General features: G+C 39.5%; 3 protein-coding genes and 1 pseudogene across 6 annotated transcripts; 1 reads left to right on the top strand and 3 right to left on the bottom strand.

Moving 5' to 3' along the window:
- The first annotated feature begins 128 nt into the window (after window positions 1-128).
- On the top strand, window positions 129-4,337 carry LOC137735483 (putative pentatricopeptide repeat-containing protein At5g37570 pseudogene; annotated as a pseudogene). Of its 2 annotated transcripts, none has more exons than XR_015963874.1 (5): window positions 129-2,312; window positions 2,843-3,004; window positions 3,098-3,229; window positions 3,546-3,716; window positions 3,804-4,337. The product of XR_015963874.1 is annotated as a putative pentatricopeptide repeat-containing protein At5g37570 pseudogene, transcript variant X1 (transcript). The 2 variants fall into 2 exon arrangements; XR_015963875.1 differs by having other exon boundaries at window positions 175-2,312; window positions 3,829-4,337.
- A 258-nt stretch (window positions 4,338-4,595) lies between these two features.
- On the bottom strand, window positions 4,596-6,936 carry LOC137733831 (putative pectinesterase/pectinesterase inhibitor 51). The gene is made up of 2 exons (XM_068473025.2): window positions 5,792-6,936; window positions 4,596-5,337 (listed from the first exon to the last, which is right to left on the bottom strand). The coding sequence occupies exons 1-2, from the start codon at window positions 6,807-6,809 to the stop codon at window positions 4,658-4,660; spliced, it is 1,698 nt and encodes a 565-aa protein (XP_068329126.2). The 5' UTR covers window positions 6,810-6,936; the 3' UTR covers window positions 4,596-4,657.
- Window positions 6,937-7,761: 825 nt separating this feature from the next.
- LOC137733830 (putative pectinesterase/pectinesterase inhibitor 51) lies at window positions 7,762-9,992 on the bottom strand. Its single transcript, XM_068473024.2, has 2 exons — window positions 8,927-9,992; window positions 7,762-8,518 (listed from the first exon to the last, which is right to left on the bottom strand). The coding sequence occupies exons 1-2, from the start codon at window positions 9,846-9,848 to the stop codon at window positions 7,839-7,841; spliced, it is 1,602 nt and encodes a 533-aa protein (XP_068329125.2). The 5' UTR covers window positions 9,849-9,992; the 3' UTR covers window positions 7,762-7,838.
- A 1,607-nt stretch (window positions 9,993-11,599) lies between these two features.
- Window positions 11,600-19,988, bottom strand: LOC137735434 (crossover junction endonuclease MUS81). Of its 2 annotated transcripts, XM_068474857.2 has the most exons (12): window positions 19,768-19,988; window positions 19,594-19,672; window positions 19,397-19,483; window positions 19,165-19,299; window positions 18,427-18,661; window positions 18,004-18,152; window positions 17,377-17,434; window positions 15,949-16,107; window positions 13,835-13,914; window positions 12,769-13,006; window positions 12,323-12,409; window positions 11,600-11,924 (listed from the first exon to the last, which is right to left on the bottom strand). In XM_068474857.2, the coding sequence occupies exons 1-12, from the start codon at window positions 19,829-19,831 to the stop codon at window positions 11,820-11,822; spliced, it is 1,476 nt and encodes a 491-aa protein (XP_068330958.2). In that variant the 5' UTR covers window positions 19,832-19,988; the 3' UTR covers window positions 11,600-11,819. The 2 variants fall into 2 exon arrangements, with proteins under 2 accessions (XP_068330958.2, XP_088554179.1); XM_088698053.1 differs by lacking the exon at window positions 19,397-19,483 and having other exon boundaries at window positions 19,768-19,956.
- Window positions 19,989-20,559: the final 571 nt, after the last annotated feature.

Below are 20,559 nucleotides of genomic sequence, written 5' to 3'. Positions count from 1 at the left end.
CAGAGTGAGAGGCTAGTGAATCCAGTCTATGGGAATAACTTAAGATTTTACGTAAGCGGTTGTCTCGTCTTATATTGTCTGCATGTGATGATTGCTTTCGTCATCTTCTTGTTCCTTGTGTTTTCGTTAGGAAGTTGTACGCCTTTAAAGCCCGAGGCAAATAAGTTGGAAAATATATTTTGTCTGCCTTTGTCACCATTTTCTTGGTGTTTTTCTCGGCAACCAAGCAAGTTTTCCCTCCAATTTTTATCTCTCAGCTGTTACATGGCCATTGAATTGTACCATAACGTCTTTAGAGAAACTGAGAATGTGTTCCTTGTAGCAGATTCCAGTCGTGGAAAGTTAACGGTGTAATTGGATTTGCAATAGAGAGAGACCCATGCCTACAATCCGCCTCTACTCATCGCTAGCTCCGCCCAACAGCCGCCGTCCCACTTCTCTGTTGCCTTCAATCGCATCCTTACTCAAAGGCTGCAAAACCCAATTCCATCTCGAACAAATCCACGCCCACATTGTCCGTAAAGGTTTGGAGCAAGATTGCTTCCTCGTAAGCCAGTTCATCTGCCTCTCCAACGCTCTCGCTTCCCTCTCTTACTCCACCGCTGTATTTGACCGCGTCCTCAGCCCCAACACCTTTCTCTGGAACTGTCTGATCAAAGGGTACTGCGAAAGGTCTGGTTTTTTGGGCATTGTTTCTCTGTTTGTTCGGATGAAGAGGGAGGAGGGCCTTCCGGATAGGTATACGTACCCGTCTCTCTTTAAGGCGTGTGCGAGTGAGGGGAGGGTCTGGGAAGGAAGGGCGATACATGGGTCGGCGGTGAGGTGTGGAGTTGACGGGGATGTGTTTGTAGGCACCAGTTTGATTGATTTGTACGGGAAATGCAGGGAGATTGTTTGCGCTCGCAAGGTGTTTGATGGAATGTCTGAGAGAAGTGTGGTTTCTTGGACGACTATGGTTGTTGGGTATGCTAGTGTTGGGGATTTGGTGGAGGCCAACAAGCTGTTTGATCAGATGCCCCAGAGAAATGCAGTTTCGTGGAATGCGATTATTAGTGGGTTTGTAAAGATGGGGGATTTGGTCAATGCTAGGAGGATCTTTGATCAAATGCCTGAGAAGAATGTGGTTTCTTATACTACTATGATCGATGGATATGCCAAGTGTGGAGATATGGCGTCTGCGAGATTTTTGTTTGAGCAATGCTCGGATAAAGATATTGTTACGTGGTCAGCATTGATATCAGGGTATGCTCAAAATGGTCAACCTAACGAGGCTGTAAAGATATTTCAAGAAATGAGTACGAAGAATGTTAAGCCTGACGAGTTTATAATGGTGAGCTTGATGTCAGCTTGTTCCCAAGTGGGTTGCTTGCAGGTGGCTAAATGGGTTGATTCTTACCTGAGCCAGAGCTCCATTGATGTTCGTCAGGCTCATGTTCTCGCAGCTCTGATTAACATGAATGCAATGTGTGGGAATATGGAAAGAGCAACACGTTTGTTTGAAGAGATGCCTAAGCGGGATTTGATTTCGTACTGTTCTATGATACAAGGGTTGTCAATTAATGGTCAAGGGGATCAGGCTGTTTCCCTCTTCAATAAGATGCTAACTGAAGGTTTAGCTCCGGATGAGGTTGCTTTTACAGTCATCCTGACAGTTTGTAGTCGCTCTGGGCTTGTAGAGGAGGGTTGGCACTTCTTTGAATCAATGAGACATAAGTACCATTTAAATCCCTCTCCTGATCATTATGCATGTATAGTTAGTCTTCTTAGCCGGTCAGGACGGTTAAAAGCAGCTTATGATCTTCTAAAATCAATGCATGAGAAGCCTCATGCTGGCGCTTGGGGTGCACTACTAGCAGCCTGTAAGCTAAACTGCAATGCTGAGCTAGGAGAGTTAGTTGCTTATCGACTTTTTGAGCTTGAACCCCAAAATCCTGGTAATTATGTGCTCTTGTCCGATATCTATGCAGCAACAGGCCGATGGTTTGATGTTTCTGCTGTGAGAACCAAAATGGAAGAGCGAGGGATTAAAAAGATACCCGGAATTAGTTATTTAGTTTAAAAGGTTGAGCTTCTTGGAAACTCTCCTTATGCAGTGCCTGGAGTGGAGTGTATATAGAGAGACGCACCATCTTCCTTGGTGTCTACATCGTGGAGTTGGAATTGATAAAAAAGATTTAGTTCTACACCTAGCTTGTAGGTGCTTAAGGAACCAGGCTGCCGAGGCTGCCTTCTACAACACTCCTTATTGCAAGCTTCAAGTGAGATTGCATGGGTGGTAGAGACAGAGACATAAACGTTTTTGTTCAAAGGAGGTAATACACCACTTATATTTCAAAACTTAAGAGTTCATTTGTGGAAGTTGATCAGTTTTGTAGCTAGTCCATTCAAACAGTCATCTCCTATGTTGCCAGTGCTGCTAATAAGGATGTATTCTAAACTTGGCTTTAAGTATGAGTAGTCCTGTGTATGAATTAAGGAGCGGTCCATTCCTCACTTCCATAAAAATGGCAAAATTTGATCCCTTTTACAGTCAATTGTAATAAGGCGACCATAAAGTTTTCAGTATCAGCTTCAACAACCTTTGTTTTTGAACCGTAAATTAAGTAGATTAATTTGTTAGCATGAAAGTGAAAATGTGTAATCTGCTTTGTTTTTCTGGATTTGGAATACTACGCTGAGGACTTTGAAATTTCAATTATGCGTTTTTATTCACTCAAAGGTTTCAAATGCAACTGTTGTGTGCTTTCTATCCACTTTGGTTGCTTATAGATTTTATTAACCCAAAGATTTCCTCTTATTTGGTTTAAGATTTTCAATATGTTTAATTAATGCATCATTGCAGTTTATTAAGACAATCTTCTTCCCTTGAGAGCTTAATCCGGGATCAACTATCAGCCAAGCAACCTGAATCTTATGAGTGGTTTCTCTCTAAGCAAGTTCCGTGGTGGTAACTTCCTTTGTTAATTATTTGAAGGGAACTGTGCTTTACTGCTGCTACTAATGTGTATGTTATCCTCCATTGTTTAATGTGTCTTATAATTTTTCTAGATGGATTTGAAGATTATACAGATTTAATCCTGCTTCAATCTGCTTCCAGGTCTAGTAAGGTAACACACTAGGGGTCTAGCAACACAAGTGACACATCTCTCCTCATGCTTGCACTGATATGAAATGCAGCAATTACAAAACTTGGTCAAGCAAAAGTTTCTTGCCCTCAATTCTTTGTTAGGTAGGCCTGGTATTTTTTTACAGATAAAACTTAAAGTTTGATATTTGCTTTTTTGGTTTGGTTGTGGATTTAGTTGTTTCCATATGTGCTGGTTCGTGCTTGATTCCTTCTAGAGTCCCCTTTCCGAACAACTGGAAACCTCTGCGTAAACCACAAAGCAAGATGTTGACTCCTACATTTTGTAAAATTATGTTGACTCCTACATTTTGTAAAATATGAGTTTTATTAGTTTTACATTTGTTCCTGTGGACTTGTTCACAGAGTCCAATTTCCTTCTCATTAATTATTTTTATTTCTTCTAAAAAATGATGAGCAGGATGTGTGGCAAGGAACTCAATTGCTAGCTATTGACGTTGTTGCCGCTATGGGGTTGCTTAAAAGGGTCTTTCATGGAGATGAACTGACAGAAAAAGAAAACAAAGGTCTACAGAGAACTCTGACCGACATAGTATCAGTTGTTCCTATTGGTGTTTTAATGCTTCTTCCTGTGAGATATCTTCCCCGTATCTTCTTCTATCCTTATATTTACACTCGAATGACTCTAGGCTTTTTTTTTTTTTATTTGAAATGATAGGATTCTCATCTTAGTTCTTCATCAGGCTGATGTGGTTTATCACTCGAGGAGGTTTACGGGCATATAACAAGGCGTGCTTTAGATACGTTGTTTATATCGCATTATTGTGCGATATTGCAAGTGAATCACTTGAGAGGCTTATCACTCGGTCCACACCGATCAAAGTCAACGATGGAGTTTTATGGGAGATGGAAATCGAATGTGGATGGCATAAGAGACCGGCAATGGCGTTGGTTGGTAGGTTTACACAGAGGTTTCCCGGTTGTTCGGAAAGGGGGCTCCACAAGGAATCAAACGAGATTTACATGTATCGAGTCAGGAAACAACTCTATCCAAGCCACACAAGGCCTCTTGGACTACAGGCTCAGCAAACTTCCACTGCAAATAATACTCTGAATACTTGTTTTTTCTTTCTTTTTTGAGGAAAATCAATCGAACATCTTTGATTTCATAAAAGCATGTGTACACTTCAATGTGTCAACCAATCAAATCCTTGTATAATTCCATTCCACTTAAGTATGTGTTGTTATCTAAGGCCTTTCACAGTGGTTCGAGCGAGTTTAACTTTTATGTGTTAGAATTTATCACCTTGAGTTTGATTCTTGTAACACAATTGTTAGGTATCAATGGTGTGAGTTTGATAAAGGTGAGTTCTACTTATTAATTGTGGAACTCATCTAATTTTTACTCTACAATTGCTCATTTTTGTATTGCAATCACTCTCATCTAATTTTTTTTTTTTTTTTTTTAACAAACAGCTTTTGAATTAAATAATTTAAACTGTTTATAAAATGTAGTGTATAAAAATTATTTCCCATTAATATTCATAATTAAAAATAGCCTATAATAATATTTCAAGTTGACATCCACTCATCTCCCTGAATAAAATTCTGCACAGAATACGCATTAACATGTTCAGATGGGATTTTGCTGGTCCAGTTCCATCTCTGGGACAAATCAGAACCCGGTCCAGAATTCCCAAACTCCCCATAAAAAAGGGTGTTGAGAGCAAAATCCCCACTCCAAGGCATCCACCCTTGGGGTGTAATAAGAGCTTCCATACTGCAGTTTATAAAAACCGTCCTCGAATACTCCTTCCACGGCCTTCCCAAGTAGTTCTTGTGCACCTCCGGCTTGCTCCGGTACAACTTCATGTACTCTTCCGTGCCGTTGATCGAGCAGTTTCGAAACACGAAACCCGTTGTCATCGCAGGGTCTGTTCTTCCGTGGGCTGTGACGGCATTGTTTTCGCCTTTCTCGGGTTGGAGTTGCCGTGGACGGAGGAGGATGGTGCAATCTTGGAAGATGGAAGCTGAGTTTCCGAAGATGAAATCGACGTTGCCTTGGATGGTGCATGATTTGTAGAACTGGCGGTTGCCTTGTGCGTAGAGGGTGTCTTGATTGCCTATGAATTCGCAGTTTTCGATCACGGAGAGGTCGCTGTCTGATCGGAAAGCAACTGCTTGGTGGGTGTCGGGACCTGCTGTGTTTTGGATTGTCAGTCCGCTTGCCATGAACCCATCACCAACAACCCCTGTCACATACATCAACAAATTAATAAAATAATGCAAGATAATTATGATTCAATGACATGAAAAATTATAGAACAAGTGATGCGAAACTAGGTATTGTTGCTTAAATGAGAAGGAAACATATTCTGATAAAGACGTTGTCCAACAAAACGCGGTAGTAATACGAAATGCGATAAGCAGTAAGGTACTAGCTATAATTCTATACGTCAAGTAACATTACTTGTATCATATTTACTGAAAACGTTAGCGATGAAAACGTATCTCATAGAGCGAGTTCCATTTACTTGTGGGTAAAGCTACTACCCATACCGCATGCGCCTAATTCCCCGTACTCTACATGACAATGGCAATGCACTCTTCACCGCCAAGTTGTGACGTAATAGTATTCCAATTATCAAACAAAAACAATATTTACGATAATTTCTGAAAAACAGAAAAATAAATAAAAATACCTACCGACGGTGGCAGTGTTGTATGTGGAAATTCCAGGCTGGCCCACGTTCAACGACCCGGTAATGACTGTTTTACCCATCCCGTCCCCCAAAAACACCACGTTCCGCTTCTCTAAGGGCACCCTCACGGTCTCTTCGTACACCCCAGCCTTTATCCCAATCACGAACCTCTCGTTTCCGGCGTTATCCGGTGCGGCATTCACCGCCTCCTGCACCGTCCTGTAATCACATAATTTCTCCTTGCACACCGTCACGTTCGCCGTTAAACCCGACGGCATCCCGGCCCGAAATCCCGGGTCGGGACCTCCGTGCTCCAGCCGCTCCCAGAACCCGTCTCGCTCCGTCTTGGGCGGGGCCCATATTTTTGTGTCGTTACCGAAGTTGTCGTACGAGGCCATCATGCCGAGCGCGTTGCTGGATTTGGCGATCAAACTGTCGAGAAACGATATCGTCTCGTTGACCATGTTGGTGTCGTTGGCGTACTTGAGCCCCGACCAGCAGCCGTACTGGTAGAGCAACGCGGAGCTCATGGAGGCACGCGCGTTTTTAATTTTACCGCGTGAGAGACTATCGGTGGCGAGAGAAATTCGGTACAGGGAGTTAGCGAGGATTTCGAGGCAGTTATTCGCGGCGGTCGTGCGGTTTAGGTTGCCCGCGGAGGAGTCCAGGATAGTCTTGACCATTCCCTGCGCCGTCTCGATGCCGTCGCCGGAGAGTTGGACGGCGAATTGGATGGTCTGGACGGGGGTGGTGCTGGGGTCAGTGACGAGGTTGGTGAGGGAGGCTTGACACGCGTCGGGGAAGCGCGTGGCTTTGCAGGCTTGCTCGATCTGAGGCAGGGGGGATGTGGGCTGCTGGTGGTGGTGAGAGGCGGAGGATAGAGAGAGGTAGAGAGTGAGGAAGAGGAGAGAGAGGAAGAGGGAAGCCATGAGGAGGAGGAATTTGGTTTTGCGGGGAGAAGAAGAAGATGCACAGCGTTGCCGTTGCCATTGCCATGGAGGTTTAAATAAGGAGGGCGGCATGGATAGGTCAAATATAGTAAAGGATTTGGAAATTCATGTGATATGTCGGGATTTTGGTTTGTTGCTGATTTTTTTGTTGGTTTTATTTATTTTTGGGATGGATAAGAAAATAATTTCAGTTGCAGATTGCAGCTTCTTTGATTGGAGGAAGGGAATGACCTGTTTCACTGTTAAGTCAACGGCTTCGGCCATGACCAGTTCTACAGTGAGTGAAGGGTCAGGCCTTGGATAGATTTTTTAGGGCGGCCAAAATACAGGATAATATATTACGTGTTATTGTATAAATGTTAGAATATATGTGCTAAAATGTTACTAACTTAAAAAATAAAATTTTCAACCACTTGTATAAAAACACGTGATGCACTAAGTGTGTTTCGATCACAATGAAAAATATCTTCGCTAATTGCTATTGAACTTATTATTATTTTTTTAAAGGGAAAGTAAACTTACAACGAGGCCACTCAAACGGATTTTAAAACCATACCTATCACAGATTAGTTTGGGATAATATTACAAGGAACATTGTTGAATCAATATAAGAATGATTACAAAGATGTTCAAAATTTGATGAAGAAATGCCAAATGACTTTGGAAATAAACATGCCAAAATCGGAAATCAACAACAGTCTATTATGTATCATTATTGTTAGGTTTAAGTGCAACATGTTACGTATAGACCATTGTCGATTTTCAATTTTAGTACGTTTATTTGATCACTACTTTTATTTCTAATATTGATACATTGATTTCCAAGTGCATGTATAGGTTATTATTGATTTCTGATTTTGGTACGTATATTTGATAGGCACGTTTATATCCAATATTGGTACATTGATTTTCAATTTTGGTACGTTTATTTTCAATTTTAGTACGTTTAATTCCATAAACATAGTTGATTGGTACGTTTATATTGTGTCAGTTTTATGAAATGTATTAATATAATCTATATATATATCTTAAATGATATGATTTTTCTTCATTAAAAGAAAAGAAAATCATTTAAGTGGAATTTAAAATCCCGCTGATATTTCATGTTTTAATCCACTCATCTCCGTCGATAAAATTCTGCAGAGAATACGTATTAACATGCTCGGGTGGGATCTTGCTGCTCCATTTCACTCTCTGGGACAAATCAGAACCCGCGCCGGAATTCCCGAATTCTCCATAGAAAAGGGTTTTCAAAGCAAAATCCCCATCCCAAGGCATCCACCCTTGCGGTGCAACAAGAGCTTCCATGCTCGAGTTTATGAAAACCGTCCTCGAGTACTCCTTCCACGGCCTCCCCAAGTAGTTCTTGTGCACCTGCGGCTTGCTCCGATACAACTTCATGTATTCTTCCGTGCCATTGATCAAGCAGTTTTCAAATACAAAGCCCGTTGACTGCCCGGGGTCTGTTCTTCCATGGGCTGTGACTGTATTGTCTTCGCCCTTCTCGGGTTCGAGCTGTCTAGGACGAACAAGGATGGTGCAGTCTTGGAAGATGGAAGCAGAGTTTCCGAAGATGAAATCCACATTGCCTTGGATGGTGCACGACTTGTAGAATTGTCGGTTGGCATGAGCATAGAGAGTGTCCTGATTGCCTACGAATTCGCAGTTTTCGATTACGGAGAGATCGCTGTCTGATCTGAAAGCAACTGCTTGGTGGGCGTCGGGACCTGCTGTGTTCTGGACCGTGAGACCACTTGCCATGAACCCATCACCATTAACTCCTGCGATACATATAAGATTGACGAACAATCAGCAATTACAGCACCCATCCTCATCCTCGACCTCAACTTCTGAGATTACGTGGGTGAGGGGTCACACCATAAGGGAGGGTTTGGTACGTAGACGGGATGAAATGGGATGAATGGGACGAAACAGAGGTTCCGTGCTATAGTTGGTATGCCATGTTCGGGACAAAACGGAATTGGACGAGCGTGTTCAGACCAATTGTGCTATGTCCCACGCCACGTACCAAACGCGTCTTATAAGTGTGATCCACCATGCATTTTTTAACTAACCAAATGTGACGTCATATTACAAAAATCTGAAAAAACTAAATACCCACGGACGGCAGGTAAAAAAAATTAAAAAGAAAATTAAAAAAACCAAAAAATGACGCGTGGTAAACGTACCGATGGTGGCAGTATTGTAGGTAGAAATTCCGGGCTGGCCCACATTCAACGACCCTGTAATGACCGTTTTGCCCATCCCATCTCCCAAGAACACCACGTTCCGCTTCTCTAAGGGCACCCCCACGGTCTCCTCGTAAACCCCAGCCTTTATCCCAATCACGAACCTCTTATCTCCCGCGTTATCCGGCGCGGCATTGACAGCCTCCTGCACCGTCTTGTAATCACACGAATTCCCCTTGCACACCGTCACGTCCGCCTTTAAACCCGACGGAATCCCGCCCCGAAATCCCTGGTCGGACCCACCGCCCGGGACCCGCTCCCAGAACCCGTCCCGCTCTGTTTTCGGCGGCCCCCACTTCTTAGTGTCATTTCCGAAGTTGTCGTACGACCAAATCATGCCGAGCGCGTTGCTGGATTTTCCGATCAGCGAGTCGAGAAACGACATCGTCTTGTTGACCATCTGGGTGTCGTTTGCGTACTTGAGAGCCGACCAGCAGTCGTATTGGTAGAGCAACGCGGCACTCATGGAGGCACGTGCGTTTTTAACGCGACCACTTGACAATCCATCGGTGGTGAGGGAAATTCGGTACCGGGAGTTGGCGAGGACGTCGAGGCAGTTTTTCGCGGCGGTGGTGCGGTTTATGTTCCCCGCGGACGAGTCCAGGATAGTGTGGACCATGCCCTGCGCGGTCTTGAGGCCGTCATCAGAGACCTTGACGGCCGAATGGATAGTCTCGAGAGGGGTGGCGTTTGGGTCAGTGACGAGCTTGCTCAGCGAGGCTTGGCACGCGTCGGGGAAGCGTGTGGCCTTGCAGGCTAGCTGGATCTGGGGTTGGGGGGAGATGGAGCGGTGGCGTGAGGCGGAGGAGAGGGAGAGGAAGAGAGTGAGGGAGAGGAGAGAGAGGAAGAGCAGGGAGGCCATGAAGGCGAGGTTTAGGGATTTGGGTTTGGAGGAGCAGCATGGTGGTGGGTTTATAAATTTGGTGGGTTTTTGTGGAAATTGGAGGTGATTGAATCATTTGGGTGCGGAATCAATGGGTCGTATTTGGAATTTAGAAAAGTGGTCGGGATTTGATTTTTAGGAGTTTTAACAAACAAAAACAAATTTGTATTACTGTTTATTTTAATAAAAAATTATATTTTTACTTTAAAAATTTTATTTTTTTACATTAAAATATTGAATATGATACTATTTATTTTATTTTATATTTTATTATTATTATTAAAATTTAAAATTTTTAAAACATTTTCATTATTTTCGTTGATTTTTCCGGAAGACGGAGAAGTAAACGATGAAAGTCTTGGGCGGGTGGGAGCAAGTGCAACAGTTTGAAAAGGACAAGGGAGATTAAATATATATACTTTTTGAAGTAGTCCAACCCCAAGAAAGAGGAAGAGGATCCTCTCCTCGGCTTAGGATTGAGGATCTTTCTGATCGAAAAATCTGGATGGTTAAAATTTAATCCAACGGTTCTAAACAAAAAATTTTTAAAAAAATTATAATAATTACAACTATTGAATTAAATTTAAACGATCTGGATTTCATGATCAGAATAATCCCCATCATGAGGTCAAGAGAGGATTCTCTTCCCAAAAAACACTCTTGATCTGCTCCTTACCGAACCTACCCAATTTGCTGACCTCCCACCACCCAATTTCCTTCCACCACTCTCGACTCTCTCGTCAATTACGACCTGCAGGGGACCAAGACATTCGCGATCCGCGCCCGAGATACCGACTCCAGGAGAGAGCAGTTGGCCACTGATTTAATTTCTCGTCGCGGGGCTTATGTGCGCTCGCTGATGTCACGCTGACGTCGCTCCATGCAGGGGGGCGCAAGGCCTGGCAACTGCCTTTCTGCTAGCCGCTGGACTTGCCCTCATGGATTCACAGATTTTTACTGTTTGTTTCAGCGTTAAATTTGGGGTGGAGAATTATTGATGGTGAGATGTGCGAGGCGGTGGTTTGAGTTTCAGTGTAAATCCGTGTCCAACTGTAAAAGTGAAGGGGGAAAACGACAGAGAGAGATATCAGGAATGTTAATCACCGTCTTATTCAAAATCATTATGTCTTAATTCCGAACGCAAACATTGATTTTTCTACCTTATAGTCTATCCGTTAATCGACGAAAGTGTCAAATTCAGCCGGCTACGCGGCTATATATTGTATAAACACAAGAAGAAGATGTTACGAAATTGAGGATATATGTGTTATAGAACATAAAGTAAACAAAATATAATGTTTACGAAATTCAGCAAGTATATCTATGTTCTCGAGATAACAGTAATACTTTCTTTTATTATTTAAAATAATAAAAGTACAAAAATAACTTTAATATTTTTCTCCCCATCTATCTAATCTAGCTCTATGGTATTTCCTCCGTATGTTTCTCTTATAATGTTTGTCAAACATTGCATATGCTCTTTATATAGAACACTTACCATGCAAACGTCCAATATTGAATGTTGAAATTCTGTACATCCAAATAGTAAATACCAAACCTCTTTTAACTTTCATTCTTCAAATTCACATGCGTATTTATGTCGGCATTCACACCTCCATTTACAATACAAGGCAATATATAAAACTTTCATCCACGTGGCAGCCCATGTAGGAGGAGGATGGAGTAGTGGATGTAGGTTTTATTTCAAAACCCTATAAGACGTATTCAAATATTATAATCTAGCTCCATGACATAAAAAAACGCGTCATTTACCCACATTGCAAGACGTTGAATGGAAACACAACCACCACGTAACTGATACGCGACTCTTAAAATTACTTGCGGACAAAGTTTGACTTGATTTTGCTTACAATACGACTCAATCATGCCCATATGAGTTTCTGACTTAGTCAAACTCATTGTCCGTTCACGACGTAGGACAAGAAACAGTCAATTTCCCCATACGAGTTGAAATATATTTTTACTAGCACCTGCATTGACAACGTTGTTACTCTGCGTTTTAAGCATCTTCTCCTGTGCATCGACGTCGCCTTCCTATTTACAATTTACAAAGAAATGAAGAAATTTGAGTGAAAAAAAAATGTTAGAACAAGGTTAAATAAGTAAACAAACAGATCAATGCTATTTGGTAATGTAATCAGACCAAACTGAAATGGAATTAAGAGAAGAAAACAAAGTATTTCTGTTTCCACCTTTAATCCCTCCGTCCCATCCGGTCATGACCCAGCAACCGTTAAAACTCTTTTATTTTTAACAAGATTACAAGAAATCTTAAAAGATTGCAAATTAATGAACGTAAAGTAGAAAATGTTTTAGGAGGGAAATGTAATGAGCAGAAAAAGGGTTGCACACCGAAGCACCAAGGGCGGCACGCTTGGTGATAGGTATTCACTATTGCATTTCAAATTCCAACCAAGGGAGTGAGGACTTACAAGCTGAGAGTAGGCACGGGCAAGAGATAAAAGCGTGGGGTACAAATCAAGAACAGCTATGGCAACTTCCTCAGTTACCTGGGGTACCTGCATTTATAATTCAAGATGAATGTAGACGTTGTTCAACACACTGTTACTAGAAATGCCCTAGTTGTCCAAACCAAGCAATTACACCAAACCGTATCATAAAATTTGGTTAAAAATGGCTCTGGAGTAATTTACCAAATTCTTTATCAAACAATTCCAGACACTAACTCGAAGTTGACAGTATATATTAGATATACATGCAAAAAGGAAAAAGCCAAACCCACAGAATTTAATTTCTTTCCATTTCACTATCCATAAATGAACCCATACATTGTTATATTAAGGGATCAGAGCCAACCAAGACATCGTTAACTGTCAAATAAGAGATGATATTCCTTTCTCTCAGAAACAGTTCATACCTGCATGAGCTGAATGGCAAATACGTCACTAACTGTCATTTTATCCAGGTCTTGGCACCTTTTGATAAAATCATCAAAAGAAGGGCAGACCCCAGCATTCATACTTTGTTCCTCCAAATACTCTGATTTGTAATACTGAGTTATCGCTTGAGTAAGATGAACATACTTCTTCAGTGTATCAGCCAAGCCACTGGTTCTTTGAACATCGAATCCCTCCAAAATTTCAGTTGTGAAACAGCTGTATGAAATGAGAACTATAACTGTTGAAGATGGATTCCAAATGATAATTGTTTCTTTTGCAATCATTAGGACATAAATAGAAGAATTATTATATGATTTACTTTCAGTCACTCACACAAAGGGTTTTGAGAAGTGCAAAATCATCATGGGTACCTAAAAACTGCACTGGCAAATTGAGAACATGACCTAAAAAACAGGATTATAGGATCCTCAGATGTGTATTAAAATTTAAAACTAATATCTCTTATCTCTTTAGTTTTTCTTAACATGCTAACTAAAAGTATATACTACAGAACCTTTAATCGAAACCAGAGATAGTAAGAATATGCCATCTTTTTCTAGTTTATCCTTCAAAATTAACCCTACTTCAATGACCATAATTATTATACGAAAGACAACTCAGACTACAGGTTTGGAGGGACTAGATTTCCTGTTTGATAATACAGATATATAAGGCAGCAAGGAGGTTTGATATTGGGCATTCTTTCCGAAGACCTTGAACAGCAGTGGCTACAAATTAGGGTTTCAAAAGTGCAGAAACTAAGGTTTGATTTAGGGACTTTTTGATATGGAAGAATTAATTTGAGCCTTTTAAAGGTCTGTGAACAGTACGAGAATATTTTGGCGGGGTTGTGGTCTTTGAAAACCAGAACTACACCGATGTAGATCATACGGAAACAGAAGGTAAAAGAAAACTCAGCAGTATTCTATTGATGACTTATAAAAATAAGAGGTTTACTTTCTTAGTTTAGAAATGATTTTCCTTAAATGGAATAGTCAAGAAGGAAGAAATGTTGCCATCTAGAATATTCACAAAAATGCTTACGCTGTTTTAATGCTTTCCGCTGCTTCAGAACAATTTGGATCACCTTCCACAAGATAGATCAGCTTCTTAAGACCACATCTCTGCCACATGCAATTGAAGGAGCAAATATGTCAGAATAAACATGAAATAATATATTTCACACTGAACACCCAACGTTCTCAGGAAAGCTAAACAATATCTTTAGAAGCAAACAAATCTCTCTAGTAGACAGTGCGAGACAAAAGAACCGAACATGAAGTGCCACAAGCAAATCAATGACAGACTAATACAAATCAACCTTTGTACGTTCTCATTAGTTTTCATATATAATGAAGATCCAAAGGAAGGCATCTGCAATCAATTTTGGTCATTCACTTCACTGCCATGGAGTGAATCATACCTTGCATAAACACAAGGTCAGGATCATTCAAGTGCTTCAAACCAAGGTTTAGGGGCTAAATATATAATCCAAATGTTTAAAATTATGGTGTGATAATTTGGGCCTTGTAAAACCTCACTATAGTGGTACTCTATAAAGGAATAACCTCCATGTAGTCATAAAAAAAATACGGTCCTAACTTGGGCCAGTTAAATGTAAGAATAAACTCCATATTGTAATATGGTTTTTCTAGGTCCTGTCTTAAGAAACTTAACTCCACATAGTAATAATTGTCAATGTAAAAACAAAAAAAAAAGCTATATTTTTACAATAAAAATTTAAGATGAAATTAAATATTTTAGAGATTAGGTGTCTTTCTTTTTCTAATGCTTTATCCTGGAAATTCATACGCTTTACTACTAATGTGCTTCTTTGTATCCATACAAGATTCATTAAGGGTAACTAAGTCAAAAAATATTTTTTTTGAACTATAACTCTATTAAGTAATAACCTCCCTAAAGTAATATAATTGGTTTGGTCCCGACATTATGACTACATAGAGGTTTTACTGTCCAAACATGTTTCCCTTTAGTATCCGAAGTATAATGCAAAACAAGGTATTAATATCACTACAACAAAGTCAGGAAAACCATAATTCAGCAAACGTGAAAACTCAAGCTCAACAAATTTACTCTGCCAAGTAACTAAATAAATCAGAAAATTCAGCATTCATAAGCACTGCTAAACCAAATAGTACTCCTTGTTAGGGGTGGGGGGAATTTGGTATGGCCCACCCCCACCACTCAACTGCCAAAAGAACCGCTGCCACCATCGGCTACGGTTCTGTTCGGTAATGCCAGAAAACAGGTGTGACAGCCTAAACAACCCAACCTGGTTGGTGTCAGTGAGTCTGGAATGAGGACTCTGGGAAGTGGCAATAAATTCATATGTAAAAGGAAACCACTGTTTCACTAAGCTATTAAACACAATGTATGAAGTCCATAACAAAAACTACCCAAGAGAATGCTACTTTATTCTTGCTCAAAACTCCCAATTGTTTTCTCTAAACTAGAGAATGCTTCAATCATTTACGTTGTTTCTTCAGACAAGTTTTTGATGCATACAAACTTTTGATTTATTTACTTTCAATTAAAAAAAAAAAATGAACGTTTATTGCCAATACCTACCAAAAAACACTGTCAATTTAGACTGGGGAAATAAGCACTAAGATGTGCAGTATGCACCCAGAATGCCACAATCACAAGTGCATCTGGCCTAAAACTGCAGCCACCAAATTCCTTGCCTGGGTAATACATTTTATAGGAGATACATGATCGTTCATCCTAGATACTTAAGCAATGAAATGAGCACGGACAAAATGTTTTAAATATTAATCCTTAGTAAGGGACAATCATGTGACGTTCAATTTATAATATCCATAGTAATGGGAGGAAAAAGGATATGAGCAACAACTGATAGGAATATGTTTCAGGTTTTTACTTAGGTATTTCATGCTGTAACATTTAAGGTCAGTAATTCAACATTTTCCAATTAAATGCAGTGAAAGCAGATATTAAAAGGCAAAGGTATATTACAGGAGAAACCAGGTTTCCACAATAAAATAGCTTGATACTAAGCATGTAAAGGAACAGCTTAGTTTATGCTGAAACAATTGTAAAACAGTATGTATTAACATATAATAGCAAATTTTTGTATAGTTAATAAAGATAAACCCATGAGTCTTAAGAATCAATACCAAAAGCCTCAGTTTTTGGTCCTTGTAACGGTTATCTCTGATTGAACAGCGCAAATCGTCAACTTTCTTCCTCTCAACTATAAAATCAAGTACATATTCGTTCTGAAGATGTTTATGGCGAGCTATCCAGATTCCATCTCCAACTGGTAACCTCCTAACCTATAGAAGAGTCAGATTGTTAAATACAGTTTCACAGCTAGAAGAAAATATATTGCAACAGGAACAAATATAAGGAATTAACTTTCACTACCATAAGCCACAATTATTTACATAGTAAAATAATGGCTGGAAACATTACTATTATATTCTAAAACTGTACAAATGGCAAAATTTTAGTGGACCAGACAACCACTCAGAAATGCCGGCTGCTAGTACCTACACTATAATTTCTCTTTTTGAATTTATCAAAAATAGTCTTATGATGCCGTTTAGGTCAATCGCAACAACTTGATACTTGAAATAGCAAACACATGAGGAACACTGTGACCGACCCAAAACGTTTTTAACAAGAGCAGCAAGGTTTCAGAGCCAAATAATTATTAAGAAATTTCTTAGAATCAAAACTGAAGTTTATGAGTAACATACTCAAATTCAGAAATTGGCCTTTGGATTTCGCAAGTGGAGACATACCAAAAGGTTAAAACAAAAAGTAGAATGGAATAGAAAATGCGAAATAATGTGCTTGAGTTTATCACTTTGTGTTGAAAAGTAACAAGAGAACCATGTAAAACTATTTGCAAAGCAGCAACAAATAGGGCAGTTGAGTCCTATGCTAGCTACTTAAACTACTAAGATAGTCCCAGTACGGTGAAAGTGAAACTGATGAGCTTATGCCCTATTTAACCAAGGCTGAACGGATTAAATCAGTTGAGTGCTTCATAGAGGAAAAACTGAAATCCCATGGTGGGTTTCTTGCTTTATAGAGGGTAGGGAAAAGATCAAAATGAGCCCCAGTTGCAAGAATGTCTCAGTTTGTTTTATAAAATACACTAAATTCAGGGTAACCACAGCATTGATGCGGGTAGCTGCAAACCAAAAGGTCCAGGATAAACAAACATGAATGCATTAATAATACAGTTACAATAATATTACAGGTATTTCTGAAGGTATATACTTTTCCAAAAAGGTCAACAGGGTACCTGCACAGAATCCCACTGTGCCAATTCATAAATTACTAGCTCATAAGTCATAATAAAGAGGGATACAAGAATAATTTCCATTGTATTTAACCGTTCCACCTGACTCAAACATGAAGCAGATGAATAACTATACAAACAAGGTAACAACAAGCTGTCTTAAAAGTCAACCTATTTTGAAAAACCAATAATAAAGAATCTAAAATGATAACCAATGCTACACATTCTACTTCTAGTTAATGTACGAACCCGTTAGAAGAACTAGCATACAAAAGAGTGAAAAAAAACTGACCTCTATTTTGATTTTGAATTGAGTGCGAACATTCTCAATAATTCTTCCAGGCCGCGATCTAGACACAATATATACTATCAGCCACAATTCTAAAAGCACTAGTAGAACAATGGACAAATAATAGGAGGGAACACTACCATTGAACATAGTAAAAGAATAAGAAAACAACAACAACAAAGCCTTATCCCACTAAGTGCCATATTAACAATTACTTGATTGAATCAATTTTCATCCATTTGGTGTTTTGTTTTCCGTTTGTTTGTTGTTCAGATATGGGGATACGGATACAAGGTGAAAATGGGGAAATTAATAATTAGGCAAGGTGGGAACAAGCAATCAACGCACCCTCTGTGACAAGGAGGGGGGCAAGGATGGGGATAAGTAATAGCGGTGAAGGTGGGGCATGGAGATGGAAAACTAGTTCCTGCATTATTGCCAACCCTACCCCAGAAATATGGATAGTGACTAGCTATGAGATCTAAAGAGAGCATGTATGCAAGGACCATTCATGTTGCTGACTATTTTTAACCCCAAAACTCTGTCCATGTCAAGAAAGAACAAAAAGTACCATTGACTAGCTTCATCATAAAAGGAAACAGCAGAAGAAAAAAATAATAAGCTACTGACCCCCTAGTGGCAAATTGCTCTCGATCATCCAAAACCAAGATAACATCATATGCATCTTCAAATCTCTCCCCAGAGCTTAGAGGTGGCAACAAGAAAACATTCCGACTGGCTTTGAAACCATCCAAAGTAGACTTTGGCACAGGAGAACTCTAAAAACCCAATAAGTCAATTAGCAACATATTAACAGTATATCAGCTGTGCTCAACAATACTGGAAAAAGGTGACTTTCAAATCCAAGAAAAAAGGTGCTATAAGAATTCACTACACTCTTGCAAATATATAACCAGAATTTAACTTGTGACTCCTAAATTGTGGTTGTTGTAAAACTCTGTATAGGTGCTATTTTGACACTTCCAATCTAACATGATACGTCAAAAAGACCAACTGTTCAAGTAAATATTTAGAAGCTAGTTAGACATATACCTTCCCGATGTATTCCTCTGGAATATCAAGCAAATTCTTCTTCCTACTCACATTAGTTGATAACAATATGACCTCTTCCCCTGAGTCAGAATGATCAAGCTCCTGATGTGAAGTAGTGTCCACATCCAGAACAGAAGGCACTTTGGCATTAGCAGTTTTTCTGACAGGACCTGCCATACCAGACCTGGTTAGACATTCATGTGCAGCTTCTTGACCTTCTTCAGTAAGCATGTACCTACATTTGCAACGTGCATTACACATCTGCTGTTACAAACGCAATCCAAGTGCAACTAGACAACTTGTAAATTTATAAGAATTGATTGCCAGAATACATAAGATTTTTCAGCATTTGCTTCAGGCAAGTACTAGCTCATGTCGAAACTAACCATAAAAAACAAGGTTTGCAGCTGGTAATCATATATTTTGCTTAAAATTACATTCAGCTTAAATGCCATTTACCTAGAATGCAAACATTTACCCATGTTCCTGTTCACAAGGCATTCTTCTATAAAGAACAAAGGTTCTATGAATTCCACGTCAAAGTAGATCTTTTGTACTGTATAATTTGTAAATGATGATTGTTTTATAAATAGTTCATTTTCAGTTTTCACAAAACCAGTGTGGCCTATTTTACCATTCAAATTAACAAGTTCAGAGGCAGAAAAAAATACATAATAAATATATAAATCCTCAGTAGCACAAAAACACGAGAAGCAAATGCAGAAACAAAAGCCATACTTTGCTGGGCAGCTTGATTTTGTAACTAGGCCTTTGGTTACCAATGTCTTCATGCAGGACCATCCACTATACCATTCCCTTCCAGAACCTGCAAAGTGTCCTGGACCTCCTGGTTTTCCCTTTCCCATCTCTGGCCTAACAACACACAACCCAAGTCTCAAAACATCACAAACATCCCAAAATTAAGCACAAATTACAAACAAAAAATAATTTAACTGCCAAATTAATATACATAATAGGCACACGAGAAAGTCCACTCGCTTCAGCTGCATCGATAAGCTCATGTTTACGCATAAATTCATTCCCATTTTCAAGTCCCCTGAGAAAAACTAATCATTACTAACGCCTACTTCCAAAAATATGACAAAAAATATCCACAAAAAATTAAAAAAAAAAAAAAAAAAACAGTTAAATACAAGTCCAGATTACCGGTAAAGTGTGATTAACAATGCATACGCCACGGAATTCTTCTGCGGAACATATCGTCTACTTCCTTTACTTCTCTTATCTAAAACACAAGGCAAATTGGGCAGCAAAACTGGTGAATTCAACACGGAGGTGGTAAAAACAGAGAATGTAAATCCAAAGAACGGTGAAAATTACCGGTTTTAGTCAAGTCTTCCGGTTCAGAACTGCCGGAACGGGTGGTCGGAGAAAGCCCTTGCATGAAGCCACTCTCCTTCACTGCTTTTGGAAACGGAGTTCCGTTTGAGGGAAGGAGGAGGTGGGTGGTGGAGGGAGGGAAGAATTAATGGGCCAGCAGAATCAAAATAGGCGGTCAGAGTGGGTCAGAGTGGATGTAGCGTAACGGGCCGAGTCTCTTTTCTTTTGCAAACACTATATGCGGGCTTAATATGCAAAACCATCTTGTCGAGGGTTTGGAGGGTATTAAAAATCTAAATGACGGTTTAGTCATTGTTTAACCGTAGAAGATGTAATTACGAGCATTTATATATTCTTTTCATATTTTTCATACATTTACATTAAGTATTGTGAATTTTTATTTATTTTGAACTCCCTTATGTAGGATATTAAAAATCCAAACAAGTTGTACCCATCTTCAAAGTGTAGAAGGTGCGATCACAAACATTTGCATATTTTTTTTCTTCACATTTCTACACTTGTAAATTAATTATTATGAATTTTAATGTGCTTTGGTATTTTTAATGAATTTTTTTTAACCTCACACTTATGTGAGATTAAGTACTATAACTATTGTAGCAAAGTATTTTAGTAGTTTAAAAGTATCAAACTAACTTTTTTCTTAGTGGATTGAAATGAGTTTACTCGCGGGTAAACTTATTATGTTTTTAATGTGTGACCTAATAACGATTCTATTAGTTAATGTGTCAACCTAAAACTTGTTATTTTCGTGTCGTTTCGAATTGAGTTGAT

This window comes from Pyrus communis, chromosome 7, assembly GCF_041283825.1.
Source record: "Pyrus communis isolate YQ-2024b chromosome 7, ASM4128382v1, whole genome shotgun sequence".
Taxonomy (NCBI): Eukaryota; Viridiplantae; Streptophyta; class Magnoliopsida; order Rosales; family Rosaceae; genus Pyrus; species Pyrus communis.
Note: the sequence above shows the minus strand (reverse complement) of the source record. Positions and strands in the feature narration are given on the sequence as shown.